Source organism: Gadus chalcogrammus, chromosome 22 (genome assembly GCF_026213295.1).
Source record: "Gadus chalcogrammus isolate NIFS_2021 chromosome 22, NIFS_Gcha_1.0, whole genome shotgun sequence".
Lineage (NCBI taxonomy): Eukaryota > Metazoa > Chordata > Actinopteri > Gadiformes > Gadidae > Gadus > Gadus chalcogrammus.
Window position 1 is genome coordinate 19,158,288 of NC_079433.1, and position 23,594 is coordinate 19,181,881.

Sequence of the window (23,594 nt, forward strand, 5' to 3'; positions counted from 1 at the left end):
CTCTCTCTCTCTCTCTCTCTCTCTCTCTCTCTCTCTCTCTTTCTCTCTCTCCCTCTCTCTCTCTCCATTGCTCTCTCATTCCCTCTCTTTCCCTCTCTTCCCTACTTTCATTCCTCCCTCCCCCCCCCCCCCCCCCCCCCCCCTCTCTCTCTCTCTCTCTCTCTCTGGTGGTGTGGGGTCCTCCCAGGGCCCGTGCAGCTGGCTGCTGAGAGCCGTGGGCCCCTCAGTGGAAGTTCTTTGCAGCCGTTATGATGGGGGCGTTATGCTAAAGAATAGTGGCAATGAAAGCGCTTGGTGCGTGAGATAACAGAGGCCCCAGCCTGCTATCTGACAGACTGCGGAGCCTAAACCACAGCATTTGCATATTCTAATGGGACCACTGTTCAGGGTTAGCCGCTCACGTTAATGGCGCGTTTAGCCGCTAATAAATCAGTTAAGGCAGATCTCTGCAGGGGCCCAGAGAGCAGCGATTTCCTGTGTGTGCATTGGCGTGTGTGTGCATGTGTGTGTGTGTGGGTGTGGGTGTGCGTTTGCTTGTGTGAGAGAGTTCAGAGAGAGCGTTACTCATACACAATGTAAACAATATAGAGATAGGGATAATGCACACGTGTGTTTATATACTGTATACTGTTTTGTCAATGTGTGCATATTGTATGATGCTGTAGCTTTGATGATTGTGTGTATAAGTGTGTGTGTGTGTGTGTGTGTGTGTGTGTGTGTGTGTGTGTGTGTGTGTGTGTGTGTGTGTGTGTGTGTGTGTGTGTGTGTGTGTGTGTGTGTGTGTGTGTGTGTGTGTGTGTGTGTGTGTGTGTGTGTGTGTGTGTGTGTGTGTGTGTGTGTATGTGTGTATGGATGTCTTTGTGTGCTTGTTTCTGTGTGTTTCTGTGCAGTAAAGTATATGAATGGAATAGGATTATGTGTCTCCCGCCAGGGAGGGGCCATCCATAGAGAGATAAAGCATTAACCGCAGGAGCTCATTTCATGTCTGTTTCCATACTGTCATACCAAAGGGCATTCAGCTGTTAGAATAACCCCCGTCTAAAGCAATCCAGGCAGACCAGACCAAATCAAACGATCAGATGAACACTGCAATAGTTAGTGTATGGTGGCACATTCACAGCCATTAATCACTTGTTAAACAGAGCTCCTTTGGACAGTGAATTGTGGCTGGCTCATCCTGCTGTACGGGGAATGTCACTCGCCCAAGTGAATTCTGGCTCATTTAGATTTAGACGTTTACCTGTTTTTCAAAAAGCGGCAGTATTTTTTTCTGCTTGCCTCCTACTAAGCTAATTACGCGTTGCATTTGTTTGCTGATGTTGTGTTGATACCCCAAATTTTATTCGGCAGAGCAGCATTTATCATATTGGATCAGTCAAATTCGATTAGAAGAGTCTGCAATGGAGACTCGACGGGGAAGGGCCCACACAGGAGGATAAAGACCCAAGAGGCACTTCTAAGTATTGCGTACAAATATAGCTATTCTAGGCTTTTTTTTTTTACTTGAGTAACAGGGGAAAAAATAAATGACGCTGGTTCATTTTGGCCATATTGTCGTAGCGTTGGTGTGCGTCTGCCTGCGCATGAGCCACACAAATCTTTTCAATGTGCGCCAACGTCTGTATGCACAAATGGGTTCATGGATTGAAATAGACTGTACAGTTCCATTAATTAACCGTCCAACACACACTCACACATACACGTGCACACACATGTACACCCAGAACCACACTGACTAGAAGGACACGACTGGGTTTGCTGAGGGCCCACGTGGCTCGGGACGGCCAGGGGCCTCTTCCTGCCCTGCCACCCTGGCCCCTATGCATGTAGGTCAGCCTCGGCCGCCAGCATACCCCCCCCCCCCCCCCCCCCCAACACAGCCATCCCTCCATCCCTTCTCCTCCCTCCCTCCTGTTGGCCCTCCAGCCATCCTCCCCTCTGTGGCCGCCTCCTCCTCTCTGTATACGTTCATATCACGTCTTACTTTGTGACCCTGCAGTTTCTATATGTCCACTTCCCGTCCCAATGGGTTATTATTATTATTATAATTATAGGATGGTTTCCGGTTAAAAGTGTGTTCAGCAGAATGATGATAAACCTACCTTTCTCCAAGCCGCAGTAGCGGTATAATGGGATTGTATGTTTTTAAATACCACAAATAAGCCGCTCCGTAGTTTAAGACGCAACTATTTAGGCATCTTTGCCCACAACCCAAATACACAGCAGCATTATGGTTCACGATGCTGGCTTAGAAAAGGAGGCATCTTTAATTTTGTATATAATTCATTTAGACGCAGAGGATCTGAGTTGACGTTCATGGACTGAGAGCACATTACGGAAAAACTTTTTTTTTTTCTTAATGTAAAATCATCAAAGCATTAGTGCTTTACTTCGTGACAGCATTAGGAACTTCATGTTTCATCTCTCCAACACAAATCTCTGAAAATGGCGCAGATGTTTTCCCTTGGAAGTGTTTCTGTAAGCTGCAGTGAGTAAAATCGGGATACAAACCGCGGCTTTATTTACCGAAAATAAGGTACACAAACGCACACACACAGTGAACGCACACAGTGAACACACACATGTTGACGTTTGTAAGTCAGAGTGGCCATTAAAAAGTGTTTTGGTGGATTTTCTTATTCAAATGTCAATATTGCAGTACATCTGTCGACCTCTCCTAAAACTGTGTGCAATTAAAACTGCTTTAGTGTTGTGGTGATTTTTCAAAGTTTAGTTCACTCCGTTGTTTTGAGGTAATTCTACAAAAAAAAAAAGGCCCACCTGCCTCATCAACCTGCACACACATAAAACACAAAGAAGCCTCCTCGAGGAGGACTGCTTATCCACACCACCACTAGGAGTCTGCTGAGTCTGGGAGAAAACACAATGCAGACACTTTTATTTGAATTGTCTGTAAATCAATCAGACACCTCAGTTCTGTGAGGCGTCCCAGCGTCTTTAGCCTGCCTGCTCCTGGTTTGAGGATTCATTACATTTAGTTGGATGACATTTTGCTGTAATTCTATAATTCAACTATAGCACCACCACTACTAGCACCACTACTAGCACCACCACTACTAGCACCACTACTAGCACCACCACTACTAGCACCACTACTAGCACCACCACTACTAGCACCACTACTAGCATCACCACCACTACTACCGTCACTACTAGCACCACCACCACTACTACCGTCACTACTAGCACCACTACCACTACTACCGTCACTACTAGCACCACCACCACTACTACCGTCACTACTAGCATCACCACCACTACTAGCACCACTACTAGCACCACCACCACTACTACCGTCACTACTAGCACCACCACTACTAGCACCACTACTAGCATCACCACTACTAGCACCACTACTAGCATCACCACCACTACTACCACCACTACTAGCACCACCACTACTAGCACCACTACTAGCATCACCACCACTACTACCACCACTACTAGCACCACCACTACTAGCACCACTACTAGCATCACCACTACTAGCACCACTACTAGCATCACCACCACTACTAGCACCACTACTAGCATCACTACCACTACTAGCACCACCACTACTACTACCACCAGCACCACCACTACTACTACCACCACTACTAGCATCACCACTACTTCTAGCACCACTACTAGCACCACTACTAGCATCACCACCACTACTACTAGCACCACTACTAGCACCACTACTAGCACCACTACTAACAACACCACCACTAGCACCACCACTACCACCACCACCCCCACTACTACCGTTACTAGCACCACCACTACTAGCACCACCCCCCCCCCCCCCCACTACTAGGACCATTAATAGCACCTCCACCACCACCACATACACCACCACTACTATCCCCACCACCACCACTACCACCACCACCACTACCACCACAACTAGCACCACCACCACAACATACACCACCACTACTAGCACCACTACTAGCACCATCACCACTACTAGCCACACTACTATCACCACCAGCACTACTACCACCATTACTAGCAACACCACAACTAGTACCGACACCACAACTAGTACCGACACCAACACCTCCACCACCCTATGAAAGATCATGATAAGGCTGTGAAAAGTGATGGAGCATTCGTTTGCTGCTACCCAGCCTCGTTGCCTGGCAACCCCAACCGACTCCCCCCCCCCCCCTTGCCACAAATCGAGCTTCGCTCTGACAGTCCAGAGCCACGACCACCACCATCACAACCATCACCAGCGCCTTTGCTGTGGTGTCACCTTATGTGAAGCTATTCTTCTTTTATGTGGATTGTATCCTTTAAACATAGGCGGTGTGAGGCAGAAAGTGTGCCGCATGCACTCGTAGAATCGACCTCTATTGCTAACGCATCACTCTTCATAGGCTCATCATTTGTAATGAACAAGGTGAGTGGTGTAGGGGAGCTCTCACTTGGGTCCACATTCACACGCATCTGCATGTGGATCAAAGCTGAGTTAATACCTAGCTTTAAGCCTACAGCGCTCTCTCTCTCTCTCTCTCTCTCTCCCCCTATCTCTCTCTCTCTCTCTGTCTATGTCTCCATCTATGTCTCTTTCCCTCCGCCTCTCACCTACTCTCTCTCTCCCCCTCTCACTCTCCCTCTCTATCTGTCTCTCTGTCTCTGTCTCCATCTACGTCTCTCTCTCACTCTCTCTCTCTCTCTCTCTCTCTCTCTCTCTCTCTCTCTCTCTCTCTCTCTCTCTCTCTCTCTCTCTCTCTCTCTCTATCTCTCTCTCTCTCTCTCTCTTTGTCTCTCTCTCTCTTAAGGACGGTAGCTATGTGCGGCACCATGTGGATTATCCTCCATGTAGACGGATGCTGTTGTGTTGTCACGCCGTCAGCCCACCGTCGACGGTCGTCTTCTCCCCTCCAATCCCTCCTGCTTCCCTGCAGAAACGCCCCAAACTTCAACAAGATGGTGGTTCTATTATAGAAAATAGATTCTTCCCCACGTCATCGCTTGCCCCACTTTCTGTCCTCCTCCTCATCTCGTCCTTCTCCTCCTCCTCCTCCTCCTCCTCCACCCTTTCCTCCTACTTCAATCCCAGCTTCTCCAAACCCTCTTACCCCATCTTCAACAAATGGACCGTATTACGTAATCGTAGTTACACAATCGTAACAGGAGTCCAATTGTTACGCTGATGATAACAATATAATAGTAATAATAACACAAATGTGGTTGCTAGGGGTGATCCAGGCGTTGTGACGTGTGTGTGCGCCCTGCGATTTGTTGTCCTACACCAGAGATGTGTAATGTGTTGGAGAATGAAGAGGGGGTTTGCTTCCTGAGGTGTTTTCAAACCTTTCTTGGTTTTTTCTGGGGTCTACAGTGGGAAACAAAATTAGACACTGTATCACTTATACATGAGTTTGAATATCTTGGTGTGGCAGCTGTTAAGTTTGTCTGAATGTGGGACACAGGGTATGTGTGTGCTTGTGTGTGTGTGTTTGGGTGTCTATGTGCGTAAATGGTGTGTGTGTGTGTGTGTGTGTGTGTGTGTGTGTGTGTGTGTGTGTGTGTGTGTGTGTGTGTGTGTGTGTGTGTGTGTGTGTGTGTGTGTGTGTGTGTGTGTGTGTGTGTGTGTGTTTGTGTGTGTGTGTGTGTGTGTGTGTGTGTGTGTGTGTGTGTGTGTGTGTGTGTGTGTGTGTGTGTGTGTGTGTGTGTGTGAGTGAGTGATAGATAACTGCAAACATCATTCTAAGGGGCTTCTTAGAATGATGAACGACAAATTGAAGAAGGTGGTCTGCAAGAGTGTCCCTCCCAGACGAGAGGAGCTCCGCATTTGGACGTTCCCCAAAACAAAGAGAGCCACGGGTCGTAAAGCTGTGCTTCAGTGGCGTTTTAGGGTTATTCAATAACGTTATGGCCTGCGAGGTCCTCTATGGCTTCAGCATCAGCGCTGCCTCAGGTTGTAGAGAACAATAAAGAACGTCTGAGAGCTCTTTTTGTAAAGATATCAAAGCATCAAAGTGTGTGTGTGTCTGTATGTTTGTTTGCGTGTGTGTGTGTGTGTGTGTGTGTGTGTGTGTGTGTGTGGGTGTGTGTGTGTAAGCATGTGTGCATGTATGTGTTTTTCTTTGTCTTTGTGTGTGTGTGTTTACATGCATATGTGCATTTGCATGTGTTTGGGTGAATTTATGCACCACAGTGGTGAAGACACGCACCTGGTAGAGATGGAGAACATGGGACCGGATGAGCCAAGGATTTCATTCATGTTGTCAAGGTTGCACTCTGGGAATGGAGAGACAGCTGGGCGTACTCTGAGCTGTTGTACTTACCTGTGTCTCCCCTGTTTTCCTTCCTGTGTGCGTGTGTGTGTGTGTGTGTGTGTGTGTGTGTGTGTGTGTGTGTGTGTGTGTGTGTGTGTGTGTGTGTGTGTGTGTGTGTGTGTGTGTGTGTGTGTGTGTGTGTGTGTGTGTGTGTGTGTGTGTGTCTATGCTTGCGTGCAGGCTGATCCGCAGGGCCGAGACATCGCCATCCGTCCCTTCCTGGAACACTGTGAGAACACACACATGACCATTTGGCTGGGCATCGTCTACGCCTACAAGGGACTGCTCATGGTAAGAGACAGAGAGGCCGAGTGTGTGTCTCTGTGTGTGTGTGTGTGTGTGTGTGTGTGTGTTATGGACATGCACTCTCAAGTGGAGCGTGTTAAAATAAAGCACCTGCTGTTTGATGAGACATAAAACATACCTCCATGTGGAATAACTTAAAGTGTAATTCCGGCGAGAATTTAACCCAGGGTCTTTGTTTTGGCATGAAAGCCCATCAAATAAGCCCTCCAGGTACCTTTTTCATTGAAAATCGAGTATTAGAGTTTGCCCGGCGCAATGTTTGGCGTCCATGCTATCGGCTTGGGGCATTGAGTTTCGCTTCCAAATCGTCATTTTTGAACCGCTAATATTGTTAAAAATAGCACCAAATTTCTGCAGTAGCATGACTAGGTTCCCTACACATAAAACGAAGCACAAACAACTTAGTTTGAAAACCCAGAGTTCATTTAAAAAGACAGTTTAACAAGCATTACCGGTAGGTCCGAATACGCCGGAGTTCGGTTCAAGGAGGAAAGTTTTGGAATTTATAATTTATGTAATTTATATTTCTAAATAATATATAGCAAGTGTTGACACGTAAATTAAAGGACTTGCATATGTAAGTTACAGGTACAAAATATTTGTTTACTACAATCAAGCATGGCACGTTGTTGACAGAAGACGCAATGCACACGTGATTAACGCATAGAGTGAAGGACAGCTCAAGCACCGGAGAAGACGACCCCTCTAGCTTGAAGTCAAGAGAGAGAGATGGTTCGTGTTTGTGTTTTCCCCCGGCTGCGGCAAACAAATGAAAAGTTACATCCCAGAAACTTTCCATAGCTTTTCTATAGCTTTAGCAACATAAACGGATCTTGCTCTGCAGTTACCAATGGGATCAACATGTAGGCTACTTCATTCAACTCTCACAACCATTCAGCCCCCATCCCCCAACCATCTCAGCAAGACGGCCACAACCCCCCTTTTTTGATACCTCCAGGAGCTTCAATCGATAGATTACCATTCGGTTAACCAAATGCTTTAGTAGTATTGGGGGGCAATGCTGCCCTACAATGTCAATAAAAACTCCTGGCTTTAGCCAATGCATTGGACTTCTCCTTGCGACGTTTTTTTTATTGTTTGTTGTATGTTATTGTACCGTTATTAGACAAATATATGACCACAATTGTTAAACCTTCGGATGACTCTTCCTCCTCCACACCAATTGTGAAAAATCATATAACACGACAAATAAGCAAACAACTTTACCTCAAGTCTTATATATCCAATTGCTGCACTTGTGGAATAGTATTCTTCTTCAATGACACTTTCTTTGGGTTCTTTGGGTCAGCAGCTCTTTTGGGAAGGATGAAGTCGTCCTTATCGAAATGAGCACTGCAGACACAGTGATCCTTCTGCATCAGCATCTCGATTGGCGTCTCAATGTCCATATTCAAAACAATAAGCCACTGGTATACCAGAGATCGGTCATTGCCGATCTCTGGTATACCAGTGGCTTATTGTTGGAAGGCTATGGAAAGTTTCTGGGGTGTAACTTTTCATTTGTTTGCCGCAGCCGGGGGAAAACACAAACACGAACCATCTCTCTCTCAAGTTGTAGATGGGTCGTCTTCTCCGGTGCTTGAGCTGTCCTTCACTCTATGCGTTAATCACATGTGCAGTGCGTCTTCTGTCAACAACGTGCCATGCTTGATTGTAGCGAACAAATATTTTGTAACTGTAACTTACATATGCAAGGCTTTAATTTACGTGTCAACACTTGCTATATATTATTTAGAAATATAAATTACATAAATTATAAGTTCCAAAACATTCCTCCTTGAACTGAACTCCGGCGCATTCGGCAATCAACTTGTGTGGACTTCCTGTAAACACGGACCTACCAGTAATGCTTGTTAAACTGTCTTTTTAAATAAATTCCGGGTTTGCAAACTAAGTTGTTGGTGCTTCGTTTTATGTGCAGGGACTCTAGTCATGCTACTGCAGAGGTTTGGTGCTATTTTTAACAAATAGCACCAAACAAATATTATGCAGATTTGGAAGCGAAACTCAATGCCCCAAGCCAATAACATGGACGCCAAACATAGTGCCGGGCAAACTCTAATGCTCGATTTTCAATGAAAAAGGTATCTGGAGGGCTTATTTGATGGGCTTTCATGCCAAAACAATGATCCTGGGTTAAATTTACGCCGGAATTACACTTTAATCTCCTCTGGTCCCGTGTAACAAGGTGGAAACACACAACGACACGAGACAACTCTGGAGATATGAGAGTTGATAATAAAATAAGTGGAATAAAACAATGAGAGAGAGAGAGAGAGAGAGAGAGAGAGAGAGAGAGAGAGAGAGAGAGAGAGAGAGAGAGAGAGAGAGAGAGAGAGAGAGAGAGAGAGAGACCAAGAGAGGGGATACTAAAAGAGAGAAAGAAATGTGCATGGAGTGATAGAGGCAAACATCACTACCAAACCGCCCCTGACACTGAGAAGGACAGCAATGCTGACTCATCAGCACTGACACGGGTGTATAGGCGCACAAACACGTGCACGCTTGCATACGCTCACACACACACAAACAAATACACACACAAGCACACATGCATTCATGCACTATCACACGCGCACCACAGACCTGTAATTCCATGATGACAGCCCCATGTATTTTTTCCGGTTGTCATTTCATGACACTAGCGGGGATAAGCAGAGCAGGGCCTTACCTAGCTCATGTGCTCAATTATTCAGCGGGCTGAGCAGCACCATGCTGCCACAGCTCGGGGGGAAGTTAGCGGGAAGCAATCCACTCTCTCTCTCTCTCTCTCTCTCTCTCTCTCTCTCTCTCTCTCTCTCTCTCTCTCTCTCTCTCTCTCTCTCTCTCTCTCTCTCTCTCTCTCTCTCTCTCTCTCCGTCTGCCTCTCCCTCTCCCTCTCTCTCTCTCTCTCTCTCTCTCTCCCTCTCCCTCTCCCTCTCCCTCTCCCTCTCCCTCTCCCTCTCCCTCTCCCTCTCTCTCTCTCTCTCTCTCTCTCTCTCTGGATGATGAGCTGGGGGTATAGATGTCCCCCCCCTGTACACTGGATCACTCTGTTTTATCGGGTTTAGGAATCGAGTCCGCCCATTTTTTCGTCCAAAAAGACTTGCTAATGTATGCACTTGACAATGAAGATACAACCCAAAGAGTGCAAGAATCATTCGAGAACATAAAATGTAGCTGCTTTTAGTGCTACAATATAGAAATGAGATTGATTATTTATTCATTTGTAATAATAAAATAAATCATGGTCCAAGATGCTGTCCGAACAGATAGGGTTTCAGCCCGTGTTTAAGTCTTATGTTTCTTACAACTTCACAGCTTTCATTACATTTGTCACGTCTGTGTTTGGATGTACCGCAGGCTGTGTTAGTGTTGAGGGGAATGCTTCAACTGCTTAATTCACTATTACACCCAAACAGAAAACTAAAAGGTGAACATTCTCTCTATTAAACTCCATAACTCAATGCACGTGATGCAATATCACCTCAACGTAGCAGACCTTGTGTTAAAACGAAACACTTCATAACCGCCTAAAGCCGGGTCGTACCTGGGATAGAGGACCAGCACACAAACATTTTTACAGCGTTCACTTGTATTGCCTGTATTCATCAAACCCAAGGAGCATGTCAACACAGGGACCCAGAGGGTGTAGCAAGCTCTTTGACTTCCAGCCCCAAAGGTGGGGGTACGCCTCCTTCAACCAGTACCAAACCCACTCTCTGCTCCTTAATGAGAGGTATGGTCACTGTGCTTTGGCTCCTCCCTGCAGCTGTTTGGCTGCTTCTTGGCCTGGGAGACGCGCAACGTGAGCATCCCAGCGCTCAACGACAGCAAGTACATCGGCATGAGTGTGTACAACGTGGGCATCATGTGCATCATCGGCGCCGCCGTCTCCTTCCTGACCCGCGACCAGCCCAACGTGCAGTTCTGCATCGTGGCGCTGGTCATCATCTTCTGCAGCACCATCACCCTCTGCCTGGTGTTCGTACCCAAGGTCAGACCCCGCCGCTGTGTGTGTGTGTGTGTGTGTGTGTGTGTGTGTGTGTGTGTGTGTGTGTGTGTGTGTGTGTGTGTGTGTGTGTGCGTGTGCATGTGTGTGTGTCTGTGTGTTTGTGTGTCTGTGTTTGTGTTTATGTGTGTTTATGTGTGTGTGTGTGTGTGTATCAGGGATGGAAATTAACACCCGCCACCCGCCATTTGCGGGTGGATTTGTATGGTGGCGGGTGAATTGTGTCACTTCACCCGCCACTGTGTCGGGTAATACTTTCCAGTAAGGTCCGCCTCTTTTGACTATATAATATACCGGTAACAGGGCTCTCGTCTCACGCATTCGGCGTTTGACACACGCAATTCAACCCATGCACACGCCACACTTCGTATTTCTCACGCAGAGAAATTACCAGGATAGCGCTCACCAATTTGGGACGCTATTAAACAGTGTTACAGGTAGGAACCAAATGGGTTTCCCGTACGTAGGGTAACCAGACGTCGTCTTTTGCCCGGACATGCCCTCTTTTTGAGACACTTTTAAAAAATGTGTGGCGGAATTTAAAAATCGTCCGGGATTTTATTAAAGCCTCATACATGTTCTCATTGTATTTGCGTTGCGTTTCTTTGGGTCGTTCGCAAACTAGTTATGCTACGCCCTCCCCGACTCAGTTCTGTTCGCTTTGCATTGGTGGAAGTGAGTAGGGGGCGTGGTTAAGTAGAGCCTTCAGATTGGACGGTTTGATTTACGCAGTTACCGTCGTGTATTTATTTTTTTACCATCATTGTTTTATAGGGACAAACATTAACAAATTTCTCCCACAGGGGATTGATAACGTTCTATCTATTGAACAGAAAGCAACACTTGGTCATACTTTACATATTTTATCACAGCATTGGCCTACTGAATGCCACAGATATATTTCCAGCATTGGACTGAATGCCACATAAATATATAATTATGTTTTTGCACGTTTGCAACGTTTAAAAGTTCAGGGTATAAAGTTCAAGTATATGCCTCTACTAGCCAATAGGCCAATAGCCTTTTGAGGCAATGTTTTTTCTGAATATTAGTGTTAAGGGCCAATAATGCTTACTATCATACGTTAGTTACCATGTCTGTGGACACATTTGTATTCAGGCACTAATTAGATTGACTTATGATGGTGTAGCCATGCATGTTGTTTTATTTTTAACATTTCAATTTGTTTAAAATGTACGCATATATTAAAAAATATATAGCGCATAAAAAGTGGCTGGTAAAAAAGATGAGTGGCTGGTAGATTTTTAAATCTACCTGCCACAGTGGCTGGTGGGCAAAAAAGTTAATTTCCATCTCTGGTGTGTATGTGTGTGGATATATTGTGCATGTGTGCGCACTAACGTATGTCTGCAATCTGCAGACGTGCGCATTGGTTTAACGTGCACCCATGAGTCTCTCGGGCGCCCAATCAGCATAGAGCAATAAGTTATGGAGACCAACATAGGGGTCTGTCATGCTTCAGCAGAATCTGACACCAATGCCTGCCCTTTTCAGTTCATCACCATGAGAACCAACCCCGATGCAGCCACACAGAACCGGAGGTTAAAGTTCACCCAGAACCAGAAGAAGGAGGACTCCAAGACTTCCACCTCCGTCACCTCCGTCAATCAGGCCAACACCTCCCGCCTGGACGGCCTTCAAACTGACAACCATCGCCTCCGAATGAAGATAACAGAGGTCTGTTTCAGTTCCCTCTCCTCCCCCCTAATCCTTTGCTGCACTTCACAAAATAAATCCAGGTTCATTCAATACAGGCAATGGACAGGGATGAATCTCTTTCTTTTTCATTTTCTATATCTTTCTTTTGTCGGGGTCAGGCCTTATCGTCTTCTGGACACTTTCTAACTTTTTCTTGTTTCTTGACTTTAGCGTGTGTAGCTTCATGTTGGGCTCTCCCCTAACGGTATGTAAACAGATGCTTCTGCTTAGTGAAAGCGAACTGGGGAGGGGAATCCCTGTCAATGTCACCCAAAACAGACATCAACGCAGCTGACATAAGAGGGGAACAGGAAGGGGTTGCGTTCAAGTTTTATTCAGATCTCTTCCAAAAACCTAGTGCTCGTATCGTCCCTGCGTCCCTACCGCCTTTTGATCACAGCCAGTTCTGTCTTGGAGGAGATTTTTGAAGGACAAGTGCAGAGAGAGATACTGCTTCTCACGGGGAAAGCATTTGAACACGCACTACTCTCATTGCTGCGTTCCGCTTTCCTCCATACACGGTTGTGAAGATGAAAACATCCAGAGGTGACATTTAGCAGCCGGTAATACCGAGGAAACATTCCAGCGCTGAACGGTGCCTCCATTCCTCCTGCGTCTCCTTCAGACTGTGTGTTTCACTCCTGCGCTCTCTCCCTCCAGCTGGACAAGGAGTTGGAGGAGGTGACCATGCAGCTGCAGGACACCCCGGAGAAGACCCCCTACACCAAGCAGAACCACTACCCCGACGCCAACAACATCCTCAGCATACGCAACTTCACCGACGGCAAAGGTGCGCCGCTGGGGGCCAACCAGCACACCTCAAACATGGACCACTGTTATGATGTTACGATCATGTTATGAAGCCAAACTGCCGTTGCATGGGGAAGTACTCCACCTGTTGGTGACTACAGCTCCATGTTAATGACCAAGGTTTTATGAAGGAATTGATTATGGTTGTTTGAGTGTAGAACAATGGGTTTACACTTAAGGTACGAGTAAGGTACAAAAAAAGCTCTTGGATCTGGTGTTAGAGCCGAAGCCCAGGGAGTGGTGTTGAGAGTGGTCGACGTCACTCTGCTGTCGCGGCCCCTCTGGTGCACATGACTCAGACCCACAGTCTGTGGGCGGCTGCAGTGATGTGGTGCTGGGGGTAATGGGGTGTTGTTGGGGATAAGGTGGTGGTAATGTGGTGGAGGTGATGATATGGCGAAGGTGATGGTGTGATGGTGTAGATGTGGTGGGGGGGATGATACGTTGTGGTGGGGATGTGGTGGTGGTGATGGTGATTTGGTGGTGGTGATGGTGATGTGGTGGTGGTGATGGTGATGTGGTGGTGTTGTTGGTGGTGATGTGGTGGTGGTGGTGGTGGTGATGGTGATGGTGATGGTGATGTGGTGGTGTTGTTGGTGGTGATGTGGTGGTGGTGTTGGTGGTGGTGATGTGGTGGTGGTGATGTGGTGGTGGTGGTGTTGTTGGTGGTGATGGTGATGTGGTGGTGTTGTTGGTGGTGATGGTGATGTGGTGGTGTTGTTGGTGGTGATGTGGTGGTGGTGGTGATGGTGATGTGGTGGTGGTGTTGGTGGTGGTGATGTGGTGGTGGTGGTGGTGATGTGGTGGTGTTGTTGGTGGTGATGTGGTGGTGGTGGTGGTGATGGTGATGTGGTGGTGTTGTTGGTGGTGATGTGGTGGTGGTGATGGTGATGTGGTGGTGGTGATGGTGATGTGGTGGTGTTGTTGGTGGTGATGTGGTGGTGGTGGTGGTGATGGTGATGTGGTGGTGTTGTTGGTGGTGATGTGGTGGTGGTGGTGGTGATGTGGTGGTGGTGATGGTGATGTGGTGGTGGTGGTGATGTGGTGGTGGTGATGTGGTTGTGGTGGTGGTGTTGGTGGTGGTGATGTGGTGGTGGTGATGTGGTTGTGGTGGTGTTGTTGGTGGTGATGTGGTGGTGGTGGTAGTGATGTGGTGGTCGTGGTGTGATGGAGGTTATGTGGTGGTGATTATGGTGGTGGTGGTGGTGGTGGTGGTGGCAGAGATGTGGTGGTTATAGTGGTGGTGGTGGTAGTGTGGTGGAGGTTATGTGGTGGTTATAGTGGTGGTGGTGGTGGTAGTGTGTTGGAGGTTATGTGGTGGTTATAGTGGTGGTGGTGGTAGTGTGGTGGAGGTTATGTGGTGGTTATAGTGGTGGTGGTGGTGGTAGTGTGTTGGAGGTTATGTGGTGGTTATAGTGGTGGTAGTGGTAGTGTGGTGGAGGTTATGTGGTGGTTATAGTGGTGGTGGTGGTGGTGGTGGTTGAGGTTCTGTGGTGGATATAGTGGTGCGGGTGGTGATGTAGTGGTGGTGATAATGCGCTGGCGATGATGATGTGGTACACAATGTTCCCAGGGATTGTCTAATGGCTATGTTTGAGAGTCAGAAATTATTTAAAAAGGGAGAGCGAGGGAGACGGAGAGAGTGAACCAGCTGCATCGCCGTGCTGATGATCGGAAGCAGAGCGTGTCTGCTGCAGACAGAGAGGTTCTCTGTCTGCGAGCGTCGGCGCTTATGCAACCAAACGGCTGTCTGTTAATGAGGGTCCCTCGTAATGAAGCGTGCCTCTTTGTCTCTCGTAAACGGTCCGAAAACAGACACATGCACGCGGGCACTTATGCACACAAACACACACGCATGCACACACACATGTACACACGTATGCACACACACATGCACACAGACACTTATGCACACAAACACACACGTATGCACATGCACACATGTATGCACAGTCACATCTCTGCACACAAATGCAAACACACTTAAATACGCACACACTTTTGCACATGCACACATCTGTGCGCACATCTGCCCATGCCTATGCATGCAAAAAGACACACACACACACACACACACACACACACACACACACACACACACACACACACACACACACACACACACACACACACACACACACGTGTATACACACACATATGTTTCATTATAAAGAGAGGCATCTGCATGTGATGGCCTGCATTCATAATTATTTAAAAGGGGTTCATAGGGGTTATACTTTAATATGAACTCTCACACAGATTGAAATGGAATAAGACATCGCTGTCATGTCATCGGCTTGCAAACCCACACTTTCAGAAAAGAAGGGGAGAAAAAAGTCACCATGAAGCTTCTTCATTAGGAACCAACTGTCAGACTATTGTCAGATCAGAGTACGAGTTGGGAGCCCTGAGGTGAGGTCACACTTACAAGTTACCAGGGAGAGAGTCCAACAGATCGGAACAAACCCAGAAGCCCACAGCAGAGAGTGGATGGTGCTCATACGTTGGTGCTCATAAGTGTCGGTCAGAGGACAGTGTCTCCTCTCTTCAAGCATGTTGTGACTGTGCAGATTGGCCATGCTTTAACGATGCAGCTGATGACACTATTGAACTATCTCGTATTCACATTTTGTACGGACTCAGTCATCCCAACTAAGAAGGTTGTTACTAATGCAAATGATAAGCCCTGGGCAATACATGAGTTTGAATCAGTTCTGAAAGAAGAAAAGAAACTGAAAATAGATCTGTTTCTGAAAGAAACAGATCTATTAAACTGGAGATCCTCTGGAAAATAAGGCTGTGTCCAGAGAGGTGTGAAATGAAATAAGGCAGGCTGATTTGAAATATAGGGAAAATTAGAAATCCAATCTAGCATTGGCGATCTTAGAGCAGCCTGGGCAGGGATTAAAACAATGTCCTGTATTTATCAATGTGTAAATGTGACCTAACATTCCATAAATTTAAAAGATGATGATTCTAATTGGCCGAACACTATCAACTCATTTTTCTCTCTTTCTGAAATCTCTGAGTTATATGAAAATGTCTCCATGCCGAGAGGGTCTCTCGTAGCTCAGCATGATATTGAGATACCTCCGGAATGTGTCACAGCCCTGTTTGAGAGGGTGAACATAAGAATGATCCCGATGCCATCTGTGGGCACACTTTGCGCCATTCTGCTGACCAGCTTAGTGAGGTTTTCAATAAACTCTTCCAGACCTACAATCTGGAGAACAACCACTACATAGCCATCCAAAAATCTATAGAGCCCAAGGTACTGAATGATTTTGACCCTTTGCCCTCACATTCCTTGTCATGAACAATTTTGAGAATATCTTTTTGGTGCCTTATTGATGGCAATCTTGACCTCTTGCAGTTAGCTTACACAGCCTTGGAGGTGTAGAGGCTCATGGGAGACTTTTATTTGCTGATTTATCTTCTGCCACTAACAAGATGCAGCGTCATACATAGATCGAGCCACTTGCTTCTTATTTTAAATGACCAGATAAGCTTTTAGTGTTGCTTTTAGACTTTCTAACTGATAGATCCAGCAGGTGTTGGTGAACCGACTTAAGTCCAACACCAAGGTCTCCAACACGGGCTCATCCCCAGGTTGTGTCCTGTCCTCCCTGCTTTTCATTGTGTATACAGATAGCTGTAGGATGTCTCCAGAAGGGCAGACCCTTTGTGAGAAAGTCTCTGACAGCCGCGCCCCCTACCGTCTCTTATCAAGGCAGTCATATGGTGTGATGATATATTCCTTGACCTAAACGTGTCAAAAACTCAAACAATTCATTATTGATTAAAAAATGTTGCAACTCAAAGCCTGTATTACATGGCGAAGACTTTGAAATGTGAGACACATATGAGTATGAAGGAACGATTCTCAACTCTGAAGTCAAATTCGTTGTAAACAAAGAAACTGTTGTCAAGAAGAATTCACTTCATGTGGAAACCTTAACTCTAATCACTAACTTATCACTAACACTATCTTCTTTTTTATCAATCATTCATTGAGCCTTCTAAGGTTTTCATTAATGTATTGGTTTAACGGGTCGTCTGTCAAGGACAAGAATAGCTTAAATGGCATTGTCAAAGCCTGCTCCAGGATAATTAGAGCCCAGCAAAGAGACTTGTGCTCCCTCTTGGAGAAACAGGGGGCCCATGAGAAAAAATAATTATCAGCCAATCGGACCATGTTCTGTCCAGTGGATTCCCTGTTCGGCTTCATAAGGCACCTACCGCTACACTAAGTCCTTCCAGACATTCCTTCCACTAACAGGCTATTTAGGCCCAATCCCATTTCTACCGCTTCCCCTCCCCTTCCCCTTCCCCTTCCCCTTCCCCTTCCCCTTCCCCTTCCCCTTCCCCTTACCCCTCCCCTCTTCCCCCTTCCCCCTTACCCCTTACCCCTTCAAAACAAGGGGAAGGGAAAGGGGGAAGGGGTAAGGGTAAGGGGTAAGGGGGAAGGGGGAAGGGGGAAGGGGGAAGGGGTAAGGGGTAGAAATGTGATTGGGTCTAAATAACAGTCGTTATTTTAATTCCTTTAAAAGAAAATAAATAAACAATCGCCTGTATTGATTTATATGGTAAATTAATATTTACCAGTTCTATTCGTAAAACAGCGACGCTAAACATCAAGAAGGATAGATGTAGGCCTACGTAACAGACCTTAAATTCACGTAAACACAGTCGAAAATATCGATCTGAACACTATTTGTACTTCCAACCTAGGCCGTCACAGAGCTCGCTGCATGCTAACTTAGGCTGAAGCCCACAAGGGATCCCAACTCTGGCAAGGGGTTCTGTCAAGAATAGACGATCAATCCATGACCGCAGAATGAAGGTCGCGAGAACATTCGAAGTAAACTATAGGTGCACAATCTGTGGAGGATCAGAGGGCGGGGGCTGTCGGCAGAGGAACATGTTTCCTCTTTGCTGGGGCCCCTGTATTACTACAGTCATTAACTTGTATATGACATGGCATGTGTCATGACCCCTGAGGTGGGATCATGACGCATCCCTTTCCACACCGCCACTACAATGCACTTGTATGCAGGAGTGCACATGTGACACGAGGGCATTTTCCCCTCTGCGATATGCAACTACATCTACTAGTCTATCTATTATTGAATTTATTGAAATGCACACATATGTACTTTCTTGAAGGCTGTGCTCGTGAGCCCGGACTAGCGGACGTAAGATGGCGAGGGGCTGCTACATGGTCAAAGTTGGCGCCCTTTTGTGTTTCTTCATATCTGAGGCAGCCATGTCGCTCCCACATAATCAATGGCATACACCAACCAGGTCAGGTGGTTATAGGAATATACAGTAGCCGCAGGTCTGCTAACCTTCCATAAGTGCTCACAGAACAGCCTCTAATCTGTTTATGGATGACAGTTATCGTTAGCCTCATCCTCGTCATCATCATCGTCATTATCATCATCTCCAGCTCTTAACTCCCAACATGAGTATTCATGAGAGAGAGGGTCTCAATGTGTTGGAGATCATGAATGAATGAGTGGGACGCAGTGTCAACAGCGATTACCATCACAAACTGAGGGCTGAGAAGTGACTTTCTCTGATCTGTCTTTTATTCTTGATGGACCCCCTTGCCAGAGTTGTGATCCCTTGCGGGCTTCAGTTAGCCACCGCTGTACTATGTTGAGTTAACTAGAATTAGCATGAGTTAGCTAAGTTTCACATTGTTGTTTTTCGGATCATGGGGCTTGACACGATTTTACATTGCGTCATTGTCGCTGCAACTTTGAGTCAATTCTTTATAAGAGCTCATTTTGAGTGTGTATTTCTTACAGCAAAGCCCCCTTCCCTTTACCCTCCCCCGCCCTCCGACAGGAGATGCAAGATGACCTTTGAAAACACCACTTTGTATTCAAACACTTGACAAACTTTTCTTTGAGGTATTCTGTATATTCTAATCCTCTTAAAAAAGTTCCAGATGCTAGTTGATAGACACAAATGTATGCGCTACATCTGACTGGGAGACGAGAGGTGTGTATAAATATCCACAGCAGAGCTTTTAACACAGCTCGTAGACGTACATGGTTCGGCTTTTTCCTAAAGAACACGGAGCACAAGCCTTTTTTTTGGTTCTAGAATAGCTTTATGGCGCTGAACCTACCAATGAGGGAGGAGGGTTCCTATGAATGGGATCGTGAATCAGGTCAGAGGAAAGTCTACCGTCTCGCAGAAATCTGGGACAAGGGTAGAGGGAGGGAGAGAGAGAGAGGGGTGTTCTGCGGGAGTGATAAGGTTGTTTACAGCGGTCTTGATCGTGTTTTCTCCTCGCCATCTCCCACGGTGGCATCAGAGGAGAGCAGAAATCATGTTATGGAGTGATTTTTGGCGAGAGAGAGGTTCCTTTGAAGAGAGAGAGGTTCCTATCGCTGTCCTTCCATTCCATTATTGTCTATTCTCTTTATTTTCTTATTTCTTCTTTCTCCTGCTGATCTCCCTATTTTTCCTCTGTGATTGTATTTCTCTTTCTGGATTCCATCAGACCCTGTTTATTTTCATGTGCTCTTTAAATAGCTCACTGGTTAAGAGTTTATTAGTTTATAAAACGTTTAGCATCTTCAAAACATCAGAGACTTCTACCAAAACGCCTCACTGATCTTTATTATTGGTGACATCAGAGTAGCTCTATAGCTGCCTCTCAGGGTGACACCCGTGTTGCAACGGCCTCCTGTCGGCACCCAGGCTGGTTCTGATTTGTGATGTGGGCGTGTGTGTCTCTCTCTCTCTCTCTCTCTCTCTCTCTCTCTCTCTCTCTCTCTCTCTCTCTCTCTCTCCCCCTGCAGACGGGGAGAAGTCAATCCTGAAGAACCACCTGGAGCAGAAGCCCCAGGCGCAGTGGGGGTCCGTAGATCCTTCAAGAATAAACAGGGGGCCCCTGGAGGATATCAACTCCCCCGAACAGTAAGTTCTTCCTGTCTGGCCCCTGTCCCCCTTCCCCATTGCCTTCTTTTCTCTTCTTTCTTTGTCTCCTCTTCCCTCCCCTCCTCTCCTCTAATCCCTTTCCTTCTTCTTCAGCACTCCTCTCATCTACTTCTCCTCCTCTCCTCTCCTCTCCTCTCCTCTCCTCTCCTCTCCTCTCCTCTCCTCTCCTCTCCTCTCCTCTCCTCCCTTGCCTTCTCCCTCACCACTCGTCTCCTCTCCTTCTCCTCTCTTCCCTTCTCTCTCTCTCCTCTCTCCTCTCCTCTCCACTCTTTTCCTCTCCTCTCCCAGAACTACCAAATGCCTCCCCCTCTATCTTTGCAGCTTTCCTCATCAGTGTAGACGACGTCACACGTTTCGCAACAACCAGCAGCACTGAGAGGCAGTTGCTCTGGCAACCAAGCTGTCACAGAGAAAAGGACCTATTCTTTTTTTAAGGCATAGCGCATTCCTCGCCCCAAACTCAGATGCAAGCGGCATCACCACATATGTATCTCCTAAGCCTGACAGAACATGCACAAAGACATACGCCTCTCGTTTGCACGCACACACACACACACACACACGCACGCACGCACGCACGCACGCACGCACGCACGCACACACACACACACACACACACACACACACACACACACACACACACACACACACACACACACACACACACGCGCGCGCACACACACACACTCACACAAACACATTTAGGGCATTTGGCAGACGCTTTTATCCAAAGCCACTTACAAAAAGTACATTTGTCAGAAGAAGGTGCAACAATATATCTGTCGGTACAGTACACACACACAAACACAAACATACACACACATAAACATAGATACATGAAGACATCTGTATGGACTATGGATGCATGTCCCTTGTTGTAGCATATTCACACCGTTTACCCTGCGTTCCGACTATTGGGTTGTTCCGACTTTATTAAGAGGCTGTTGTGTCGGACTCGACCGAAGCCCTTTGGAAGGATGGAGATCTACGTGCGACCAATACAGACCCGCACTCGCTTATTATTCACCAGGCAGCGCAGTGGTGGCGGTGGCGCCTGCGAAGGAATGTCAACTTCATCAACAGGAGTGTATGGGGATGGGCTTTTGGGTGGGGGTGGGCTTGTGGGTGGGGGCTCATGCATCATTGAGAGCCCCTCTGTCCTGAACTGGTTTAACGGGGACCTGGAGGAAAGGATGGAAGAAAAGGCAGGAAAACATGCATCAGGATGAAGGAGGGACGGGGGAAAGGCAGAGAGAGGATGTAGCGAGGAGAGGAGGAGGAGTGGCAGGTGGATGAGGAAAGAAAGAAGGAACGAGAGAGGGAGTGAGAGGGAGGGAGAGGGAGGGAGAGGGAGGGAGAGGGAGGGAGAAAAAAAAGGATGAGCAAGAGAGAGAGAGAAAGAGAAAGGGGTCAGAAAGAAAAAGAGAGCGAGAAAGAGAGAGAGGAGGAAAGAAATAGAGAAGGATGGGAGGAAATAAATAATGAGGGGGGATAGAAAGAAAGAAAGAGAGAGAGAAAGATGGAGAGAAACAATGAAAGAGAGAGAAAGAGAGTGATGTACAATGCACGGAAGAGAGAGAGAGAAAGAGGGGGAGAAAGAAAGAGAGAAAAGGGGGAGAAGGAAGAATGAAAGAGAGGACAGGAAGACAGAGAGTCCCCTACACGCACTTACGTAAGCAACGAGGAAGACGCGGCCACTCTAGAAGCAGACGGGGGTGGAGGACTGAAGTAAAGGAGGACTCTGAGCTTTTTTCCGTGTCACATGAATGTTTGATCACACGGAAAGTCGCGCACACAGGGGGGGGAGAGAGAGAAGAAAGAGTGGGGGTGGTTTGGAGAAAAGAGGGATAGCATTGTCAGCCTCAGTCAGAATCAAGCGCGTCTACGCAAATAATGTTTGTATGTGTGTGTGCGCATGTGACTGGGGGATTGGATCCTCGCGGCACGGATGCAATCTACATTGTAAGCAAGCTGTCTCCGAATTATGTCCATTGCAACATTATCCCTCTGAAACGTCAAAACGGCTTCAGGTTTCCACAGTTTTGATCAGTTCAGATTATACGCTTTGTCTGAGTTGAAGCGAAGATGTAATGATTTCCATGGTGGTTGGTGATGGTGATTGTGGTGGGGGTGGTAGTGATGGTGGTGCTGGTGTTCTTGGTGGTGCTGGTGTTAGTGGTTGGTGGTGCTGGTGTTGCTGGTCTTGGTGGTCTCATGAGCAGTAGAAATCCCTGGTGTGATCCCTCATCAGGTGGAGGCATGATTTCAGAAGGCATCATGGGGGGTTAATATAGAGAACACAGAAGAGGCAGGGTGCATGGGGGACATGCTGACCAGAAGGCAGGCATACCTTGGTCTCTCACACATCTGGCCCATTCTCAACAGTATCTATCATGAACCATGAGGACTTACCTCCATGAAATGAGTCTCTTAAATCAGACTTCTTATTAACACCTAAAGTCGAATGGCAGGTGAGCTCAAATCTGGGCGAACAGGGCTTTTCACTTTGATTTTACTTCATATTTGTTTCGACCAATCATAGTCATAATACATAATACATAATACAGAAGGTTGGGATCTGTAAACGTGTTATTGGTGAACAAAAACTCAGGCAGCAGAGATAAACTGTAAAGCAGTGTCTGTAAAGGTCTCAAATCAACACTGTGCAGACTCGCCATTATTCTGTAAGCTCGATCCACCAATGAGTTTTCTTGGGTAGAACTTCTCCGTAACACACCAGGAAATCAGGTAACCCCACCCCATGCAGTCTTTGGGGGTTACCGGCCCCGGGGGGGGGGGGGACACTGTACTGTGTTTACTGTACACCCGGTGTACAGTAAACCAAGTCTTTATAACACAATAACACCGCTGTTGCTCTCTCCTGTCCCTGTGCAGCATACAGCGCCGGCTGTCCTTGCAGCTGCCCATCCTCCACCACGCATACCTCCCGTCCATAGGCGGGGTGGACGCCAGCTGTACCAGCCCCAACGACAGCCCCGGGTCCAGCCCGCGACACAGACACATGCCCCCGTCCTACCGGGTGATGGTCTCTGGTCTGTGAGCGACTCCGACGCCCCCCCTGGGCGCCCTGCGTCTGCGGAGGACACTCCCGGTCCGCGGTTCCTCTTTTCTACAGCAAAATAGACTGACGTCATCGGCACAAAGAGTGCATTTGTTGTCCTGAAGAAGAAGCTGAGTGAATAAAATACAAGGATGGAAGGAAGAGGGAGGGGGGAGGTGAGCTACACTCTCCATACCTCTCCCTCCCTCCCTCCCTCTCGTTTCCAAACATAAACCCTGTGAGTAGAGAGAGAGAGAGAGAGAGAGGGAGAGAGAGGACAATCAAAAACAACAAGGACCCCTGCCCCCCTCCAAACGTCCACACACACACACACACACACACACACACACACACACACACACACACACACACACACACACACACACACACACACACACACACACACACACACAAACACCACACACATAAA

General features: G+C 47.1%; 1 protein-coding gene across 1 annotated transcript in view; it reads left to right on the top strand.

The window, feature by feature from the left end:
* Positions 1-23,164, top strand: part of gabbr2 (gamma-aminobutyric acid (GABA) B receptor, 2) — a 109,447-nt gene extending 86,283 nt beyond the window's left edge. Inside the window, exons 8-13 of the mRNA XM_056582375.1 lie at positions 6,480-6,590; positions 10,378-10,602; positions 12,133-12,315; positions 12,997-13,126; positions 19,965-20,082; positions 22,999-23,164. Of these exons, the coding sequence (XP_056438350.1) occupies positions 6,480-6,590; positions 10,378-10,602; positions 12,133-12,315; positions 12,997-13,126; positions 19,965-20,082; positions 22,999-23,164 (933 nt within the window). The remainder of the gene's footprint in view (positions 1-6,479; positions 6,591-10,377; positions 10,603-12,132; positions 12,316-12,996; positions 13,127-19,964; positions 20,083-22,998) is intronic.
* The last annotated feature ends 430 nt before the right edge of the window (positions 23,165-23,594 follow it).